Here is a 19,632-nt window from a genome sequence, read left to right on the forward strand (position 1 = left end):
GTGTAGTTGTCTTGTATCCACTATAAAAGGTCCTGACCCCTTTCTTCGTTGCAAACAAGAATAACAAACTGCTTTCTGCCACAACGTTTTTGCCAAAGTTCTTGATGAGGAGTCCCGGAAATGACTGCTCCCTCAGGCGAAGACACACTTGCATAAAAACCGAGTTCGGGAAAGACTTCTCGAGAACCCGTTTTCGCCCGAAGTGGATTGCGATAGACAAACGAGCTACTAGAGGACTACTAGGCGCCCTGGGTTATTGGCGGCGAACACACGTAGCTACACTGGGGAGGGCGGGGACTCTCAGAAAAGGCGTGCACTTACAAATGGAAAATGGGAGTAGGCTGCTTGGATTGGCATTCGCTTTTTTTCTAGAGTTGCAAACGGCCACCAGTCCCATGTTGAGAAAAAATGGAATGTCAATAGGCTCAGGGAGGCGTTGATGCTCCGTTTTATCTGGCCACACACCGTTGATTGCTTTTACATCCAACTACGGATCGTCTATCGAACATTGACCGCCAACTCCTTTCGCGTCGACTGGGGTCTCAGGAAAACACTTCTTCCGCCCATGATCTTCTCGAGGCTCCAATTGGTCCCGTTCTTCATTCACGCCTTGCTCCGAGGCCTTCGCAAAAGTTTCACGACCGTCTCAAGTGTTCTCTCTTGCCGTTTGAGCTGTGTGGCTACTCCCTCCTTCAACCAATGCATCCTCTGGGACAGTCGAGTAAAGTGTGAAAAGAGCCGTTTCACCAGAGGGTAGATCCATGTAGTACCGTAGATCGTATCTCGTTTCCAGCCAACCAGTGTGCCGCGGTTTGATGCCCGTCTGATTCGAGCTCCAGCAGAGAGAGGGGAAGGGTTTGCATGCCTCGGTTTATAGACGGGGCCGTTTCTTTTTTTCTTGAGGCTGCAGAGTGCTGCCGTACGCAGAAGCATCCTTTCGTTTCGTCTCTCGCTTTTCCTCCATTGATAGAACTGCTTTTTCCTAGGCGTCCCATGTCCCAGGAACATTCAGCATTTTACTCTTCTGGCCTGCGTGGAGGATCTTTTTTTCGCATTCTCCGCGTGCACTGTTCTCTCGTTCCCGTCTGCGTTCCTTGGGCCGACGTGTCCTGGCCATTCAGGAACGAAATCGGCAGCTGATTTCCTTCATCCTTCGACCGAAAACGCTTTTGTTCAAAGGAACTTTGTGTCAGCGACGGACCTCCGGGCATTGCCAGGCTACGTCTCTTCTTCCACGTCGACGGGCGAAACCGGAATGTCGCGGGCCGTCTACGCCAAACTCTGGGCCAGCACGGCCCAGTACACACAGCGAAGACATTATGCGTGGTACCAGATTTGGTAAGGTCCAAAACAGTGCTTCGAGGGCACGTCCTCGCGGGGAAGGACACTCTGGAGTGCAGCTTTTTCTTCGCTCGCGCGCCTGGGCGGTTGCAGGCGTCGCTTCCAAGCGCGTGCATGCCTGGAATGACAGACTCAGGGCGCAGGAAATCCTTTGACTGCGCCGGCTGTGAACTGAGGAAGAGTTACGACGAACATGCTGGGAATATATCTTCTCTATCAGAGTACTTGTTTTTCTATTCTGCTAATTTGTCCTCAGCCACACGTGCCACAGGTTTTAGCATGGGCCTTGCCATGCATGCTGAGGAAGGAGCACATGGTCACTGCAGTGCGATCCGCGACAAGGATCGCGAGGGCTCGTATGATCAGTAGCAGATGGTTTCCTGGATCTGGTGGAGCGGACGTATGTGCTTGTGCAGCAGTAGGGTGCCAAGTGCGTACTGGTTGCCGGGATTGGCCGTCGATCCACTCTTTTTTTCTGTCACACTTCTGACTTCTGTCGCTCGTTGCTTCACTCTGTTGCGGGGTTATCTGTTGGTTGTTGTCTTTTCAGGTCGCGCGTGATCCCGTGGTCCGTGCCTTGGGGCATCTTTGCCATGTGGATGGTCTTCCCGGCCATGCCCGTCGAGTACCGTCAGGCGCTGACTTTCGGCATCTGGCGGAAACCCAACATCGGCACGCATGGCCCGGACCCCGCCGACGCAAAGAAATAGGCGAGTGACTCTCAGAGCGCCTCACCGGGACCGTACGGGTCGGCGCTCCCGCACTCGGCCTCTATGCTCCTTCCAGCCGTGTGTCTGGCTGCGCCGCTGACCGAAAGAAACGTGAGGGTTTCGTTCACACTGCGCCTCGCCAGCACGCGTCTGGCCACGTGAAGGATACCTCTTCGGGTAGACGTTCTGTATCTCGGCAGAAAGCGAGGCATTTCAGGCTCGACGCGCGGCATTTCAGGCTCGACGCGCGGCATTTCAGTCTCGACGCGCGGCATTTCAGGCTCGACGCGCGGCATAGGCTGAGGCTAGATTCATCTTGCCGGAAAGCCCCCAACTTTTTTGCCGCTACCAGCAGTGGTTGCCCACGTGACTTCACCTTGTGGTAGAAACGCGCGTTGCCGGATCTCGCAAGAGGCGCTGTGAGATGCAGGACAGTGTGGCGGTTACGGTCGCAGCCTCTGCGCCTACTTGAAAAGTATACACGAAATAACCCCAGGCTCCACGTACGTGTCTGCCACGCGCCTCGCTGGTGCCTGGGCACCTGCGATCTCCACGCGTGGTGTGCTTCCCTCTGTTCCGTATTTAACGTTCCAAGCTGATTTACTCCTCTAAGGAGGCAAGTGGACCTCTACGTTCATGCGTGAAAAAAGTCCTGCCCGTTGCCCGTCCGTCCGGCAGACGTGGACGGCGTTGCCGAAGGCACAGTCCGACTTTTCCGACACAAACTTGGTTTTTCGCGCTCGTATTACTTCCAGGGTTACGTCGCCTTGCTTTACACAGCAAAGTCGGTTATCAGAAGTTGGATTAGAAACACACACGCATCGGTCTCAGCAGGTTCCGCACTTTAGTTCAGCCGTTCACGAAGGCCTTCGCACGGCTGTAGCGGTCCGCCTTACCAGCTTGCAACAGTCGCCACGAGTCTGTTGTGTTGCGCCAACAGTTATACGGCAACTTTATTGCGGTACAAAGAAGCAATCACCCGTTCCACGCAGAGGCGTCTTCTACAATCCACGGTACGAAAGGCACAGAGCGAGGTTCCGTCTTCGTCCACATCAAACTGAAAGTCAGCAAGTCGTCACACCTGTTTCCACTGTCATTTCTCGGTGTGTTCCACGTGTTGGAACGTGGGCAGAGCTACCCTTCATCCAGGGTTTGTCAAACACGCCGGTATGAAAGCGCTTGCGGTTTACAGCCGAGCCGTCTCCTCGGATGACAGTGAACGCTTTTGCATTCGAATCGTCGTTAGCTGCAAAGCAGGGGACCCGTTCTATTCGGCAGCGACGTGGAACGGCACGCAAGCACACACTTCTCACACACCACTCGACGGCTCCGTGCTGTGACCCGATCTGCTAGACTCGAGCGACTGGGGATGAGCATGACAGACACCTAACAAAAAAAGATAAAGACGCATGTCCCGAATCTTCCTATTCAGCGCAGGGGTGGGTACGCTTCTTTGGAGCTTCGGACATCCACGCGTTACAACTCCCCGTTGGGAACTGACCGTCACTTTTGAAGCGTTTGCGTGATTTGGGCTCCGCGACGCTGTTTTGACCTTTTTTGGTGAGCCAACACACACAGGGATCTCTGCGCTTTGTCAGCAAAGCACTCCGCGCCTCTGTGCCTTGTGGAGGAAGCGGTGGAATCCGTGCCAAAGGCACGAGCACACACCGGACTCTCATGAAACAACGGCGAAAGTTTCTTGTGCTCGACGGCGCACTACACACGCCGCACAAAGCGAAAAAAAACAAGCCTGTACGCACACCGAAACGGAGCAGGCGCGTGAAGACACTTTGTTTTGTCAGTGAAGACGCTTTTCGTGGAAGAAACCTGGAAGCTGTGTCGCGAGAGGCGTGCTGGCCCACGCACCGTTTCCTCTCTCGCGAAGGCTGAGGCACGAGAGACTCGACGCCTTTTCGGCACTGAGCTTGACTCTCCCTTTCCGCAGGCTTTACGCGCCGCGTGGCGCGACCCCGCTCCCCGACACCGTCGGGAGATTTTCCGCTGTGTTTGAGTTTCATACATGTCCAGAGCGCGCTGCGGACTTTTTGCTGTTTAAACAGTTCCGGGTTCTTCCCAGCACTTTCACCTTTGCAACCCTCTGTGGAGTGCTGTGCGCCGTCTGGCAGCGCGACAGTCCGCGTCGCGCGGCTAGTTTTCCACGTCAGCGGCGTGCCGAGATGAAAAACTCTTGGCCAGCCTCGAAAACGCTCCTGTCTAACCCTATTAAATTCTCCCGCAACCTCCTGAGTCAACACACGGCGCGCTAGTTGCCTCATTTTCCAGCTACGGCGACTGTACTGTCTACACATGCGCCTCCTGTGGAGTTGGCGTCACGCGTGGGCCGAATAAAGTGTGCATCTTGTTAAAATCAGCTATCGCGGCAGATTCTCGCGCTCTCTTCACCCAGCTGTCCGCAGTGCCGAGTCCTGGGCGGGTGAAAGCTTGAAAAACTGCCGCTCGGGGTGTGCAATTTTCCGTTTTACTCAAGCACCTACATGCGCCAAAGCGCCTGGAACAGAGCCCAGTGGCGCCGCTGCTCCGAGGTGTCCGGCAAGTGGCGAAAGAAGGCGCGAGTTGAATGCCATTTCTTCCTTCTTGACGCGTTAAGGCGGCAGGGAAAGACAACATGGCAGACGCAACCGCCGCTCGGGCCTTCGCGCCCCTCCGGGCGAAAGCTGGCGAGGCGACAGTCACGTACTCGTTGGAAGGCAATCGGCAACTGAAATGCATTCTAAGGAAACATCCCGCAGATGGCAACGACGAGGGAACTGTCGAGATCATCTTCGCCTTCCAGGGGCCTGTATTCGGCCAACACGAACAAAAACAACTCTTCATGCACTGGTACGATGCTGCTTTCTTTCCTTCCTTCTATCTATCTATTTCTATCTATGTATATCTATCTATCTATCTATATCTATCTATCTATTTCTATCTATGTATATCTATCTATCTATCTATCTATCTATCTATCTATCTATCTATCTATCTATCTATCTATCTATATCTGTTTATCTATATTTATCTATTTCTATCTATCTATCTATCTATCTATCTATCTATCTATCTATCTATCTATCTATCTATCTATCTATCTATCTATCTATCTATCTATCTATCTATCTATCTATCTATCTATCTATCTATCTATCTATCTATCTATCTATCTATCTATATCTGTTTATCTATATTTATCTATTTCTATCTATCTATTTCTATCTATCTATCTATCTATCTATCTATCCATATCTATGCTTATAGACGTGAAACGGTATTATGTTCAGCTTCTGTCGTGTTTTGTTCGCTCAGCATTTTGGCATTCGTCGTCCCTGGCGGGTGCTGGCATGCAGATGGTGCTGGCGATGTCTCGTGCGGATGCGCGTTTCTGTTTCAGGGGCGTCGGCAATCACGCTCATGAATGGTATGGCCTGGCTGAAGATCTCCAGAGCCGACTGCGGTCTTCGTCCGAAACACATTTTCCGTGGGGCGCTGCAGAGACCGCCTTCCCGTCCCCCAGTTCGTCGCCTCCCCCTGTAGTGACACTCTCGTTCCCTGAGGGTCTGGCGCCTGCCTACCTTAGCTTCCTGTTTCACACGCAGTTCAACGAGTGGATTCGGCAACAAGGAGGCGGCAATCTCGTGTTGGCTGTTCACCAGCTTCTGCAGCAAAACGAGCAACAAGCAGCCTTCCTAGACACCGTCATTGCCTCAAAAATCGCGTCCATGAAGAACGCGGAAAATACGTCTCCGCCCATGATCCCAGAAAATATCGAGTAAGTTGCTTCCACACCAAAGCACATGCGTGTATAGACATGCGCATGTAGGTTCATACATCCGTCTGTTCCCACATATATGCATATATACAACTCTGGCGCGAGCAAGCCATTCAGAGTCTTGGGGAGTCGCGTCTCCTGGTGGCTGCATTTGTGGCGAGTCTTCTTCACTTTGAGGCAGCACTATTTTTGTAGCACATGTGCGGGCCGCTCCGCATGCGTTTCGTATAAGCTCGGCCGCAGGATGGTTTATAAGCTTTTTCTGGGGGTATTTTTACTAGGACCCGGACTGCATTGCGTGTGCATCCCCCGCGTTTGCGGTTGGTTCTCGCGGGATGAACAGGTATTGGAAGGTGCCCATCGGTTCCGGAGTGGACATTCAGTTGGTTGCGCTGGCATATCACAACGCGATGGCGGCGGCGCTGGAGATCTTCTCAGATTTCCCCGCCGCTCTCACGCTCTACTGGAGCGGCGCATCAGGCGCTCACGACTCATGGCACGCGCCGTCGCCGAACAGCCTCTTGGGGCAACCCGGAGTCCTTGAATGCTCGGACGAATTGAGAAGCGACGCCGGCATAGCTGCGCCTGACGCATCACCCGATGGCGTCGAGAACTCGGAGCGCGAGAAAGCTCGGAGAGACAAGGAACAACTCGAGGCCAGGAGAATCGCGTGCGCCTTCGGAGGGTTCGCCAGCTATCCGCAGGACGGAAAAGCTTACTGGACACAATTCGAGGTACTTTTGAATCACCAAATTTCTGTCTCGCAATGCCCGTAGACACGCGCACCCGTCACTCGGTCCGCAGATCTCTTGCCGCAAGAGAAGAAGCGTCTCGTGGCGACGCTTCGAGATCTGGGCTCGATACAACTAATAAATATGTTCATATATATATGTGCATGTGTGCGTGCGTTTTGGCATCAACACAGTGGAGCCGATGCATGCGACTCTTGCTTGGAACCCGAGGGTGGCTAGCCGACTCAGCATTTAGACGTCCACTCCGTTTCGTGGGCGTACCTTTTCTGGGCGCATGCAACCGTTTCCCATTCCCGCATGCACCAACGGCCCCTGTCTCGCTGCGTGCCTCTGCGGCTGCAGTTTCTGTCGACGCCCGGCTCTCAGGTGTCGCTCCAGCGCGTGGCCTTGGTGATTTCCGGCCAGGAAGTACCCAAGGGAATCGTCTTCCTCGTGCGCGAGGTGAAGGCCGATCGCTGGTTCAAGGCTGTCGGCGGTGGGAACTTCTTCTTGGCCTTGCCGACCCACAAATACTGGGAAGTCCTCAAGGTCGAAGAGGCGAAACGCAGACAAGCCGAGCAAGAAAAACAGGAGCGCCTCGCCAAACACATGGCAGAGATGTTCGGCGAAGCAGTCAAACTCTTCGAGGAGGGAAAACCTGAACGGTGAGAGGATCCACACGCCCTTCCGCGTGGACGTTCCCTCGCCTCTGCGTTCGCCAATCTACGTGGACGCCTCCTCTACAGCTCTTTTCTGTGCCTGTCGAGCAAATAGAAATGCGGTCAAACACGCGAATACGAACTCCTGCTGGTGGTACCCTAACTGGCGAATCCGTCCTAGAGGTTCCGGTTCCGGTCACCCGCTCGTCCGTGTGCTGTTTTTTCATCTTTTCGTCTCGTAAATGGCCCAGTCCAACCCTCGTTCCTTTCAATTGATGCGTTGCCTGACGTTGAAGCGCCTCCGCGATGCCTCGATTCTCTGAGGTGCCGGTTGGCGAGTTCTTTTTCTCGAGTCGGCCTCCTCGTCGGTCCGCTTTTTGCCACTCGCGTTACGCTGATGCGTTGGTTTCAGGCGCAAAGATCATCTTATATATATATGTATTTATGTATATTTATGTATATATATGTATATATATATGTATATATATATATATATATATTTGTAGTATCTGCATGCATGCGCCTGCGTCGATGTCAGTGCCTACTTGCACACGCCCTCATTTACACGTATGTGTGCATGCAGGGGTGGAAATGATACCGTGCTTATGTGAATGGCTGCGTTTTTTCAGGGAGCACAAAGGGACGCTCTCGTACCATTGCGTGACCCTCCCAGACGGTGTTGGCTTCCTGGATGCCTACGTGTACCCGAACGACGCGATAACTGAGGTGTATGTACACTTTACCGTGTGCACGAAGGTGCCGTGCGTGCTCCACTGGGGGCTGTTAGACATTATGGGAACCGCGCAGACCCAGACCGAAAGTCGCTGGGTGACGTGGCAAAAGGAAGGTCTGAGTCAGGAGGAGTTGGAGAAGAAGAGGGAAGAAGAAATCCGCAAACGCATGGCTTTCCGCGGTGCGCCTTCGCAGTGGATTTGCCCGCCTGCAGATATGCGACCTCCTGGAACAGTTCTCGTCGACCCCGTCAGGTACACAGCGAAATTGCATGCAGAAAAAAGGGAAGAAGAAACCCGCGAGAAAGGGAATTCCCGCCGTATCCCGTTTCCACTTTTCGCTTGCCTTTCATGCGTCTGTCTGTTGCGCCTTCCTCTGATACATCTGCATCTGCTCCATCTGTACCCCTTATATGGTGATCCCGCTTCGCCTGTTTTTATCTGTCAAGCGATTTACGTCTATCTCCGTTTGGATCGACCCATATTCTGTGTCTAAATCAATCTGAGCGTGTCTACATATAAATATGTATCTATCTTTTAATCGCCATTCACGCGCCTCTGCGTTTCTATATCAGCGTTTTCGTGCACTGTCGATCTCTAGCTGTCCAGCCCTATATGTGTGTGTGACTCCTCGTCTGTATCTCCGTATGTAAGGTCCAGAGACGGGCAGTTTTAGCGAGGCATTTCGCGCTTAGAAAGAAGAGTTGAAGCACCCGCAGAGTGTCGTCGACCGGTGCTGGCAAGACGTAGACGGCGGTTGCCTATCTATCCTGCGTAAAGAGCGGTGCGTGACGCGACAAAAACGCGACTCCTCTGCGTTCTCCCTGGTGTGTTCCTATCTACGCGTAGGGCTGTGCAGACGCCGTTCCAAGAAGGGAAGGCGCATCGTGCAGGCCTCGAGGCGGGCGACCCAGGGAGCAGACTCCTGGGCCAGCTGACGATTCGCGTTCCCGCGCACAAATGCCCGCGGATCAATGAAGAAGATCCTGGCGTCGACACTTTGTTTGACGGAATCGCCTGTTGCCTCAAAGAAGTCAACGGCCATCGATGGTTCCGCAGCAGCGACGGCCGGGACATTCAGGTGCGACGCGAAACGGGAAGAAGAGAACAATCTTGTAACTTCGGGATAAAGGATCCGCTCTCTCTCTCTTGTCTTCCCTCTGCGCCTCTCGGGCTTCCAAAGATTTTTCGTTCGGGAGAGAGCGCTCACGAGAACCAGGGCGGGGGGAAAGCGTCCGGTTTGCGGCTTAGAACGTGCGCGAGATACCAGCGCGCCGCGGGGATCTGAGGCGCATGCATCCCACAGACGAAGGACGCCTGGTGGTTTAACACGCAGAGAGAGAAGCCAAAGGGCGACCGAGGAAGATCTGACGCGTGTCGCGTAAAGGACGCGCGAAGCTGGAAACCGAATCGAAGAGAGAACTTGACACGAGATTCGCGGCTCGGAGAAGATTTTACCGAACGCGCGGGAGCGTTTTTGTGGGTCAGCTGTGCGCGTTGGCGAACTTCAAAGGCCGTTTGCTCTCGCCCCGTGTGTGTGTGTGTATGTCTTTTTAGATCCGTTTGGTCGAGTTTGGCGCGGCGGTGTACAAGGGACTGAACGCGGAAATTGTGGAGAAGATTGTGGAGGCGGAAGTGGAGTGGCAACACATGACGCTGATGCATCGCTACAACTTGATGCGGTCTTTCTTGGACGGATTCAACAGCAAGCACGGGATGTCTCTGCAGAGCGTCGAGGGCTGCAAGAGGCGCGAGGCGATTGTCGACGACCTCGCCCGCGACTGGGTGGATCGCCACTACACCTCGCCCGATCTGTTCCTTCCCTCCACGTTCACCCCCCCGCCCTTGCCCGAGGTCTCGCCGCTCCTCGAAGATTTCAAGTCGCTTGGAGCCGCCGTCGTCGAAGAGGAGCGCGACTTCTGGGCCTGGTTCTACGTCTGGGGAAGATTCGCCTTCCTCGGTCTGCTCGACTGGCAACGGAACTACAACACGAAACCGCGAGAACTCGCCTCCGCCAGCGCACAGCTCACGTTCGCCACAGCCCGCGCGTGGCGCAGGTACACCGAGTACCGCCCGTACATTCGCGAGTGCCTGACCACGATGGGGCGCGGCGGCGCTCAGGGCCAAGCGATTCGAGACCGCATCCTCGACATCATGCACAAACACAAAATTCCAGAAGCTGCCGGGAACTTCTACGAAGAGTGGCACCAGAAACTCCACAACAACACCACCCCAGACGATGTCGGCATCTGCGAGGTGAGGGACAACACCACATGTGCACACGCCAGACCCCGATACCCCCTACGGAAGACAAGAAACATACACGTTCAGCGACAGTAGCGATGCATGTAGATATATATTGGTAATTGTCTATTTGCATATATGTATATATAGGCACATTTACGTGTATATACATATCTATCGATCTATCTATCTGTATATATATATATATATGAATATGTATGTATGTATATATGTATATATATATATATATATATATATATACATGCGTAGGCCGTGCTTCAGCAGGCATATGTTTTTCGACTGTAGTTGCTGTCTACCTTCTTGAATGTTGAGTTTCGCTTTTCCACCGGAGCTTTTCATTTGTGGAACAACCTTGCAAAGGCTGGAAAGCTTTTGAATCCGCTGCCATCAGGCGATCATCGGATACCTCGAGAGCAACGGCGACCTGAGCACCTACTGGCGCATCTTGGAAGAACACAACATCACCCGCGAACGCCTGGCCAGCTACGAACGAAAAATCACGCAGGAGCCGTACATGGTGCATACCAACATTGGCGATTTAATTCACGATTTCCGAGCCTATCTCTCCGTTCTCAAAGACGTCCACGACGCCCTCGACATCAAGGTGGGCGGACCTTCTCGCGTTTTTTCGAGCTCGCGTGTTTTTGACCAAGTGACGCAGTTTTCCCGTCGCATTCACAACACATGCCACACACACACACAGACATCGAAGGCAGACCGTCATTTTCACGAAGCTACACATATATATCGCTATCGCTATCGATCGACATGTGCATGTTCCAGGCATCACGCATACATGCATCTACCTACCTCTTCTGCATATATATATATATATATATATATATATGTATGCGTCACAGCTGTGTGCATTGAAAGCGTCCTGTAGGTTGTACGTGGAGCGACTTGGAGGTTGAGTGATCCATCTCCATGACTTCAACTGTCGCGAGGCGGGGTTGGATGCTTCCGCTTCATGCATCCGGTTTTCTCTGTTTATATGGCGGGGTTTGCTGGTCGCGCACTTCGCGGCGTCTGACCGTCGTGTTAACTTTGTGCCCTATGCGAAAATCCTGGAGATCTGCTTCGGCCTTCTCACCGTGTTGTTTCCTCCTGTAGCTTTCGACGAGAAGACCACACTATTTTTCTGACTCCGCAGAGCCCGACCCTCTTGCCGCTCTTTCAGATTGTTGTCCTTTCTTCGTTCGTTTTGGAGGGGTTGGCATCAAGAGCGTCTTTCGTTTCGTCCGTGTGCGCTTGTCGTGTCGCTTGTTTCATCAGAAAGCCTTCGATTACGCGCGCCAGTATCTGCCGCAAGACGCGATCGGGATTCTGCAGGGTCTTTTGGATGAGCTCGGAAATCAGCGATCGCAGCAGACACAGCTGACTGCGAACGACGCCATGCGGCGGTTCGCGAATCTCGCCGAAGCCAGAAAGAAGATCATTTTCACTCTGAATCAAGGAGGCGGTAGGTCGTGAGAGACAGCGAATGAAACGACGGCCCGCACACCGTTTCCGGCTCTGTTTAAAGACTTGCACATCCTGCCGTGGGGAACAAGAGGAAGGACGAAACAGAGACGAGAGGTCGAGAACGCGAACCCAGTGAAACGGGGGGGGAGGAGGAGGCACATTTGCACCGAAAATACCGGTCTATCAGATCTGCCCATATGTAAATGTACAGGTGAAAGGACTGCCCGTGTCGACGTCACCAGTATATATATATATATATATATATATATATATATATAGGTAGATAGATATGTAGGTATGTTTGTGTGTAAGCATGTATATCTATACCTATGTATATATATATATATATATATATGTCTGGAAGTAACTAGATGTATACTCACAGGGATAGCTGTTGTGAGTAGTGAGGAGCAGCCACTTTGCTTCTGATCGCGTAGAGTCGCATGTGGAAAACGTTTTCGTTCCCTTGCAGAGGTGCCTGCGTTGCCGTGTCCCTGTCTCCTGCATGTCGACGGCTCGGGAGCTGTCCTGTCTCCGTCTGGTCATCTTTGTGTTTCGAGTCCTTCGCGAGATTCGCACTAAGGAGTTACCCTTTCAAAGGAACTTTTACGTGTTTGAGTATTCGATTTTCCTTTGTATTCAACGTTACTTTAAAGCGACGTTTCCTCCAGTGCAGGCTGGCCATGACCCGCATCAGCTGGCGACGCGCGGAGACCGCTCGAGATTTCTGAGTTCTCACGTGGCGCGAGTGTCTGTGCGCGCAGTCCGACTCGTCTCTGTTCCCAAGCCTTTGCTTGTCAATATGTCTGTGCGCAGGTCTGGGCGACGACGGCAACAAGGTGGAGATGACGCGCGAACTGCTTTTCCTCGATTGCGCCCTCGAACAACAGGAGGGTGTTCTCATTCAGGGGCATTCTGCGAACTTCTCTCTCCAGCAGTTGGTTGTTGTTTTGCGCGAGTTGCTTCTCAGCCTCAGTGCACACCAGCCCGTCAGCCTCGAGTTGCGGTAGGCGAAAAGAAAAGGAACACAGAAAAAAGGGATCTCTCCGACTCTTGCTGTCTTTCGTTCGCTTCGCTGTGTTCCGCCTTCCCTTTCTTTCGTGCTGACTGTTTGTCTCTTTCCCGCTTTCTCTCTCTTGCCTTCTTTGTCTGTCTCTTTCTCTTTCCGTCTCTTCCGGTTTCTCCTTCCTTGCCTTTGTTTCTTGCCCGGGTTTTTTAAAAGCAAAGAATGTCGAGGACTGGATCGACGCGTGCTTGCCGATCGACCTCCACGAAGCGCGTTGCGCCCCACTCGCATGTCGCTGTGAAATCGACTTGCGTTGCCACTCCGGCGAGCCGTCTCCTCCGTCTTCCCTGGCGTTCAAGACACCTACGCTACGGAAGATGACTCCATATTGCAGCACATGGGAAAGACCGACTGTAATTTGGCGATGTATCTCCCTAGGAAGCCCTCTCGAGCGATCCTGTACGCGAGCGCAAGAGTGTCTCCCCCGAGGCGTTTCGGTTTTTGTCCCTCTTCGTAGGTCCATGTACGCCGACTGGGCTCACCTCGGAGAGGCGTTGGCCGCATGCAGCGCAGAGGGTGGAGGGGCGGCATGCGCATGCGTCCGCGACGCTCGGGAGGCGGCGCTCCTCCTGAAGGCTCTCACAGACCGCGTGGTTCGTTTCGTCGGCGGTACCGTGGACAGTGTGCAGGAGGAGTTGGGCAGCAAGGCGGTCTACTTGGGAAACCAAGTAGGCACGGCGAAGAAAGTGCTGGACGTCTTTGTCGACGAAGTCTTGCGCGGGGGTTCGCTCTTTTCGCTCTCGCTCCTGGTGAAGCGCCTCGAGCCGCTCCTGCGGAAAGCGGCGATGCTCCCGCCCTGGCAGTTGATTTCCATCGTCGAGAAAGTCCAGGGAGAACTCGTCTCGATTGACCACCTAAAGAACATCCAGGCAAGTTGCGCCTCCGCGACGCCGTTTTTTTTCGCCGCCGCCTACTCGCGCGTTTCAGAACAGACTGCCGTCTTCACACACGCGCTCCGCCCCAGAGTCGCGTCGTGCAGAGGCGAGCGCGCGCATGCAGTGGAGAAAACACACTCGCGTCCTGAAAACGATGGGTCTTTTTTCGCTGCGCCAGCGCGCGGGGAGGCGACGGGGCGGCACAGTTCCCGGTCACGCGCGGCGCGCGCGATCCACTGCTTCCCCCGCATAAGTGATTCTCTCTCTTTCTCTGCTTCACTCTCTCTCTCTCGCCGCGCCTCTCTCCTTCACTCGTTTTCTCTCTCGCGCTTCTCTTTCCATCTTCCTCTCCTTTTCCCTCCTCCGCCCTGCAGGATAAGGTGTTTGAGACTCCCACGGTGCTTCTGTGTGGAGCCGTCAGCGGCGAAGAGGAGATTCCGATCGGCGTCCAAGCAGTTCTCGTGCGCTCCGCGGCTGTCTCTCCCGACATCCTCTCCCACGTGGCTGTTCGCGCGAGAAATGCGCACGTCCTCGTCGCCGTTTGCTTCGAGGCGAAAGTTGCGGACAAGCTGGTGAGACGCATTCCAGAATGGCGGGAGAAAACAAAGGTGGAAACCCCAACGCGGAGGCGCCGTGCGATGAGGCGAAAAGCCGAAATCGGAGAAACAACGCGAAGGGGAAAAGCGAAACGACAGAGAGAGATAGAACCGACACCTCTCTCACGCGCGCGGAACACCCCACGGTTCCGTACTCGTCCAAGGAACTGTCCAAAACGCTGCTCGTTTTTTATCTCCTCTCTCTCTCTTGTCTTCCTCTCTTCTCTCTCTCTCTTGTCTTCCTCTCTTCTCTCTCTCTCTTGTCTTCCTCTCTTCTCTCTCTTCGTTTTCCTTTTTCGTCTTCCGGCTTCGTTCCCCACTTTTGTGCAGGACGTCATTCTTCGCGGTTGTCTGTCAGGAGAGTTTCAGTCAGCTGTGGGTGGAGATCCTCTGCGCGAAGGACGGGAGCGGTCTGGAGGTGCGTGAGGCCTCGCGGCCGAACGCAGTGCTTGCTCGGCGCGCGAGCAAACTGTTCAACCGGCGCGCGTCCCAGGAGCTTTTCGACGAAGCGTCTTTGCTGGGTCGAGGCGCCTCCTTCGTGGAAGAGGCGCAAAGACGCCGCATGCGCGCCGGCAGTTTGTCGAGCGACGTGGACGAAAAGCGAGAAGCTGTCGACTCGGACGTCCCCGACGACGAGGACGTGATGCAGCTGAAGAAAGTCAGCAAAGAGTGGTGCATTCCGATGAGCGAGTTCAACAAGTGAGAAGCACATGAGGAAGAAGAAGAAAAGAAAGGGGCGAGCCTCTGGCCAATTGTAGGTCGCCCGGAAACGCGCGACGAAAAAGGAGGTTGGCGGTTCGAACAAAAAGGGCGGATGAGGCTGTGCGTCTCATCTCTTGAACAGAAACAGGCCGCGGGGAGTTTTGTGAGGGGTCCACGTGGGCCAGATGCCGAGGAAAGGATCAGGCAAGAGAGAGAGAAAGTCCGTTCGTTACTGCGACGAAGCAGAGACGTTTTGCGTGATTCGCCACAGGGGCGCGACGCGTGCGTTTGATGTTTCACTCTTTCTCGGCTTTTTGTGCGGTGCGTGCGCTTCCCGGAACAAACTCGTCTCTCCTCTGTGTTTCCGGCGTTCGCTCCATCGCGATTTTTCCGTGTCCAGAACGCGTCGAGTGCGTCTGTGGTTCGGCTCTGCTGTCGCTTTCAGAACGGTTGTGGGCGGCAAGTCGAACAACATCAAGAAGTTGACGGATATCTTGGATCCTTCCGTGCTGACGCCGCGCTCCGTGGCGCTGCCGTTTGGCTGCATGCAGAAGACGCTTTCGGAGGCGCCGAACACGGCGTTGCTTCCCGAGTTGGTGGAGACTCTCGCGGAGCTCTCGTCGAGCAGCGGGTCCGATGAGGCCAGGCGCATCTTTGCCAAGACACGGGAGATTCTCGGCAAGGTCAGCGTGCCGCCGGCGCTTCTGGACGGCCTGAAGACGTGCATGCACCGCGAAGACGAAGAAAAGGCGCAGATGCGAGGCTCAGAAACCGACACGAACTTGCAGGCTCTCGGAAGACGGCCTTCGCTCTTCGAGCTGTGGCAAACCAGCGGCGAGGAACGCTGCGCTGAGGCGATCAAAGCGGTCTGGGAATCTCTCTTTGGTCTCCGACCCTGGGTCAGCTTAACCAAGGCAGGCCGAAAGTACTCCGAACTCAACATGGCAATCCTCGTCCAGGTAAACCTAAAAGGAGGGAAAAGGAAGAAAGGCGAGGGGAATAAAGACGAGAGGAAGCGAGAACGGAAGAGAGCGCAGAGGGCTCTCTTCTTTGGCTCAGAGATGGCGAGGTGTGCAAAACGTTTCAAACGAGACACTGAAAGGGACGTGCTAAAACTCAACACACGAAAGCACAACTACAAACACATGCATGTGCACATATATACATTTATATATATATATATATATATGCATCTATACAGTCCTATTCATATAGAAATCTATCTGTATGTAGGGAGAGAGTGGAGGAGATGGCGTTGAGAGAATGGCATGCGTGGAAGGGAGACATGCTGTGGAAGATCTCCACGGAGGCAGAGGGAGTGCCGGGGTCAGCCGTCGGCAGAGGGAGTGCCGGGGTCAGCCGTCCGCAGAGGGAGTGCCGGGGTCAGCCGTCCGCAGAGGGAGTGCCGGGGTCAGCCGTCGGCAGCGAGAGAGCGGCGGGGTTTTAGAGTGCCAGGCTGAGCCTTTGAGCGTCTCGAGCGGATGCGGCGCGAGAGTATGTCTTTGATTCTCGCTCCCTAAACAGATGAAACACGTGTCCTGCGAAAAAAACAGCGCTAAAGAGGGTTCCGCTCTCCTCCCTCCCGCGCCTTCTCATGCCCGCACAAGCTACTCTCCCAGCATCGTGCGTACGAGTCTCGCAGGTTTTCCTCCATAGCGGTCGCTAACGTCTGTGTGGTGCATGCATCTGCATAAAAGGCGAACCGGGCTGTCTCTATCATCTCGTAGGATCTCTCGATAGACTCTAACAGGACATTGGACCGAAACTCTGCGACAAAAATATCTTTGGGAGTGTATCTTTGTGGCTTCGTGAGAATCCCGTGGAAGACGACGCGTGAGACTCCTGCCGTTACGCAGCTGCTCCGCCTCTTTTTGCGCGTGGCCATTCAGGAGTTGATGCCCGCCCACTGCGCCTTCGTCCTCCACTCAAAAAATCCTTTCTCGGACGACGAGAATGAAATGTACGGCGAACTCGCTCTCGGTACGCAACACACTCAGTCCAAATTCCTTCTGTGTCGGTCTCTCTGCATCTACATCCACTTGTAGTTCACTCAATGTCTGTCAATGCGTATCTATCTATGTCTCCACGGCCCTGTTGGCGGATATGTATATCTCTCTCTCTGTTTACTCTTTGCGTTCTCCCTATCTATTTATATTTATGTCTGTGTGTGTACAGATGTATTTACGTACATAAGTATATAAGTATGTATGTATGTATGTATGTATGTATGTATGTATGTATGTATGTATGTATGTATGTATGTATGTATGTGTTTACGTACACAGCTTTCTTCATGTGAAGTCGTTGTTAGCGATGTGCATGTCCACACACAGTGTGTCTTTCAGTGAGACATTTCTGCAGGTTTTGTTGCGGGTTGAGGAGGCGCGGGTTTCGGCGGCGCGGAGCACCTGTTGTGTTTGCCACCGTTCGGTTGTATTCCTGACTTCTTCGGCTTTCGGCTGCAGCTGAGGAGCTTTGAGAGAGTGTTTTCTCGTGAGTTTTTGTCAGGCCTGGGCGAGGCGATCGTGGGCAACTACGCTGGACGCTCTCTCGGCTGGCGCATGAAACGAGGCGCAGATCCCGTCGTCGTTGCATTCCCGAGCAAAAGCGAATGCCTGATTTGCCCTCCCTGTCTCATTTTCAGGTTGGTCTCTTCTCTGTTCTCTCCACTTGCTCCCCGCCCGTTTTATCCCTCTCTTTCTCGCTCGCTTTTTACCTTTCTATATTTCTCCTTGTTTCTCCCTTTTTCGTTCTCTCGTTCCCTCTGGCTCTTGGTTCTGTACGGTGTTGCTTGACAGGAGTGTGTTGACGTTTGTCTTTTCTTGTAGGTCGGATTCGAACGGCGAAGATTTGGAGAACTTTGCTGGGGCTGGGTTGTTTGAGTCTGTACCGGCTTTCCAGAACCGCGTGCAGCGCGTCACGTACTGGAACGCGCGCATCATCACAGACCGTGACTACCGCATGCGGCTGCTCAAACGCATTGGAGAGGTAACTCCTCCGAATCGGCCTCCGAAAAAAAACCCACGCCTGGCATTTCCACCAACGGAACTACACACCATTCACCGTACACATTTCTGTAACTATTTCCTCGTACTTATCCACTCGCTCTCTATAGTTAAACATATATATATATACATATAGGTAGATATTGGCGGGGAGATACGTATGGACATATATACACGCACTGAGAAGACTAACGTGGGGACGGTTGAGCATATCTTTGTCATCCGTATACTCTTGGCAGAGCCCGACAGGACAGAAATCCATATATTACGCCTACAACATAGCCGATGTGGAAGATGTGTGACTCGACCAGCATGCACGAGAGTGTGTGCCCCGTTTTCTGTGGTGTATCTTTCATGCGTCTTCCATCCAAGTTGTCTTTTGCACGTGCATATGCGCCTGGGTCTCTGCAGTTGGCCTTCACGGTCGAAGAGAAGTACGGGATGCCTCAGGACATCGAGGGCGTCGTGGTGGGTTGGGAGACGGTCGTTTTGGTTCAGACGCGCACGCAAGTCTAAGGACGCAAAGCGCTGATGCTTCTGACATAAACGCTGTCTCGCGTCGGCCTGTCTCGTCCGCAGCTGCCTTTTTTGAGAGAGAGACTGCCGAAGAAAAGAGGCTTATCGAGACTCTCTCCAACAATCGCGCAGAGAAAAGCCGTCTCGCGGCAAAATGGCCGACGTGTTCAGGTTCTGTCTTCGGAGGCGGAACCTCGCAAGCGAGAGAAGAAACGTCCCAGTGGAGTGAGTTCGGGTTTCTGTAAAGTCGCGCGCTGCTGCTCAGTCACGCGTCTCCCTCTGGGAAACGCGCGAAAGGGTGCCTGGCCCAGCAGCATTGCAACGTGTTTGCATACGCCTAAAGGGCCAGGGAAGCGATCCGTTTCCGCGGTCCCGTGGCCAAACCAGGACGCGTTATTCCGTTTATGTTTGAGCTGGTGCAGTTTGACAGTTCGCGGAGAGGGGTACGCAGGGTTTGAGGCCGTGAACATCTTTTGAAAGCTTTGCGTGGGTGAAGCCTCTTTGTTTCGAGATCTTGACAAACCGTTGCTGGAACAAGGTTCGTGTGCAAAGACACCGAAAAGGGTGAGAACCTTCTCGCGCCGTGTGCCGTCTCCATGTTTCGTGTGTCTCTTGCCGTTCGTTTTCCGTGGTGAGGGGTGGAGCCAGGCAGCGTTGAAATCTGTGTGCTTCCTGAAAGAGTAGAGCCAGCTCTCAACTTTCAAGTCAGAGTTTATGTGGGGTTTCGCTGCTTTAAACCCTACACTCCTCGCGAGAGTTTTTTGATCGCGGCGCCCCAAAACGGCGAGTGCTTTATAAAACATGGACACACGCCGTCGCGCTTGCTCTCTCGCGGCGTCCTCGCATGCTTCGCCTCGACCTTCCCCAAGATGCCACGACGCCTAGACCATCTGTGAGGGCCTTCCGACAAGGCTCGCCGCGATCGGTTTTCTCCTACACGCTTTTTGCTCTGCTCCGCGATTCCTCTGTTTGTCCCATCTGTGACACGGTGTCTGTTGGGCGCGTCGACTTCTTTTGCCTCTATTCTCTCGTTGGCACGGTTTCCCTACTTCTCGGTGTCGTGTATGTGTCGATTCTGCTGGACGTCTCCGCGCTCTCTGTTCTGGCCCATCTCTCTCGCCTTCGTTTTCCCGGTTCGAGATGCCGTCTCGCCTTCGTTTTCCCGGTTCGAGATGCCGTCTCGCCTTCGTTTTCCCGGTTCG

The 19,632-nt window shown here is 53.7% G+C and overlaps 2 protein-coding genes across 2 annotated transcripts; both read left to right on the forward strand.

Moving 5' to 3' along the window:
* Positions 1–1,255: 1,255 nt before the first annotated feature.
* NCLIV_051490 (conserved hypothetical protein) lies at positions 1,256–2,051 on the forward strand (the record flags this gene model as incomplete). Its single annotated transcript, XM_003884703.1, has 2 exons — positions 1,256–1,338; positions 1,892–2,051. The coding sequence occupies 2 exons, from the start codon at positions 1,256–1,258 to the stop codon at positions 2,049–2,051; spliced, it is 243 nt and encodes an 80-aa protein (XP_003884752.1).
* Positions 2,052–4,677: 2,626 nt separating this feature from the next.
* Positions 4,678–18,430, forward strand: NCLIV_051500 (hypothetical protein; the record flags this gene model as incomplete). The annotated part of the gene is made up of 18 exons (XM_003884704.1): positions 4,678–4,892; positions 5,443–5,820; positions 6,164–6,554; positions 6,915–7,216; positions 7,840–8,196; positions 8,791–9,022; positions 9,499–10,197; positions 10,598–10,810; positions 11,482–11,668; positions 12,487–12,676; positions 13,194–13,404; positions 13,986–14,183; positions 14,566–14,906; positions 15,355–15,868; positions 16,799–16,889; positions 17,418–17,553; positions 17,738–17,897; positions 18,326–18,430. The coding sequence occupies 18 exons, from the start codon at positions 4,678–4,680 to the stop codon at positions 18,428–18,430; spliced, it is 4,920 nt and encodes a 1,639-aa protein (XP_003884753.1).
* Positions 18,431–19,632: the final 1,202 nt, after the last annotated feature.

The sequence above is a fragment of the Neospora caninum genome, chromosome X (assembly GCF_000208865.1).
Source record: "Neospora caninum Liverpool complete genome, chromosome X".
NCBI lineage: Eukaryota > Apicomplexa > Conoidasida > Eucoccidiorida > Sarcocystidae > Neospora > Neospora caninum.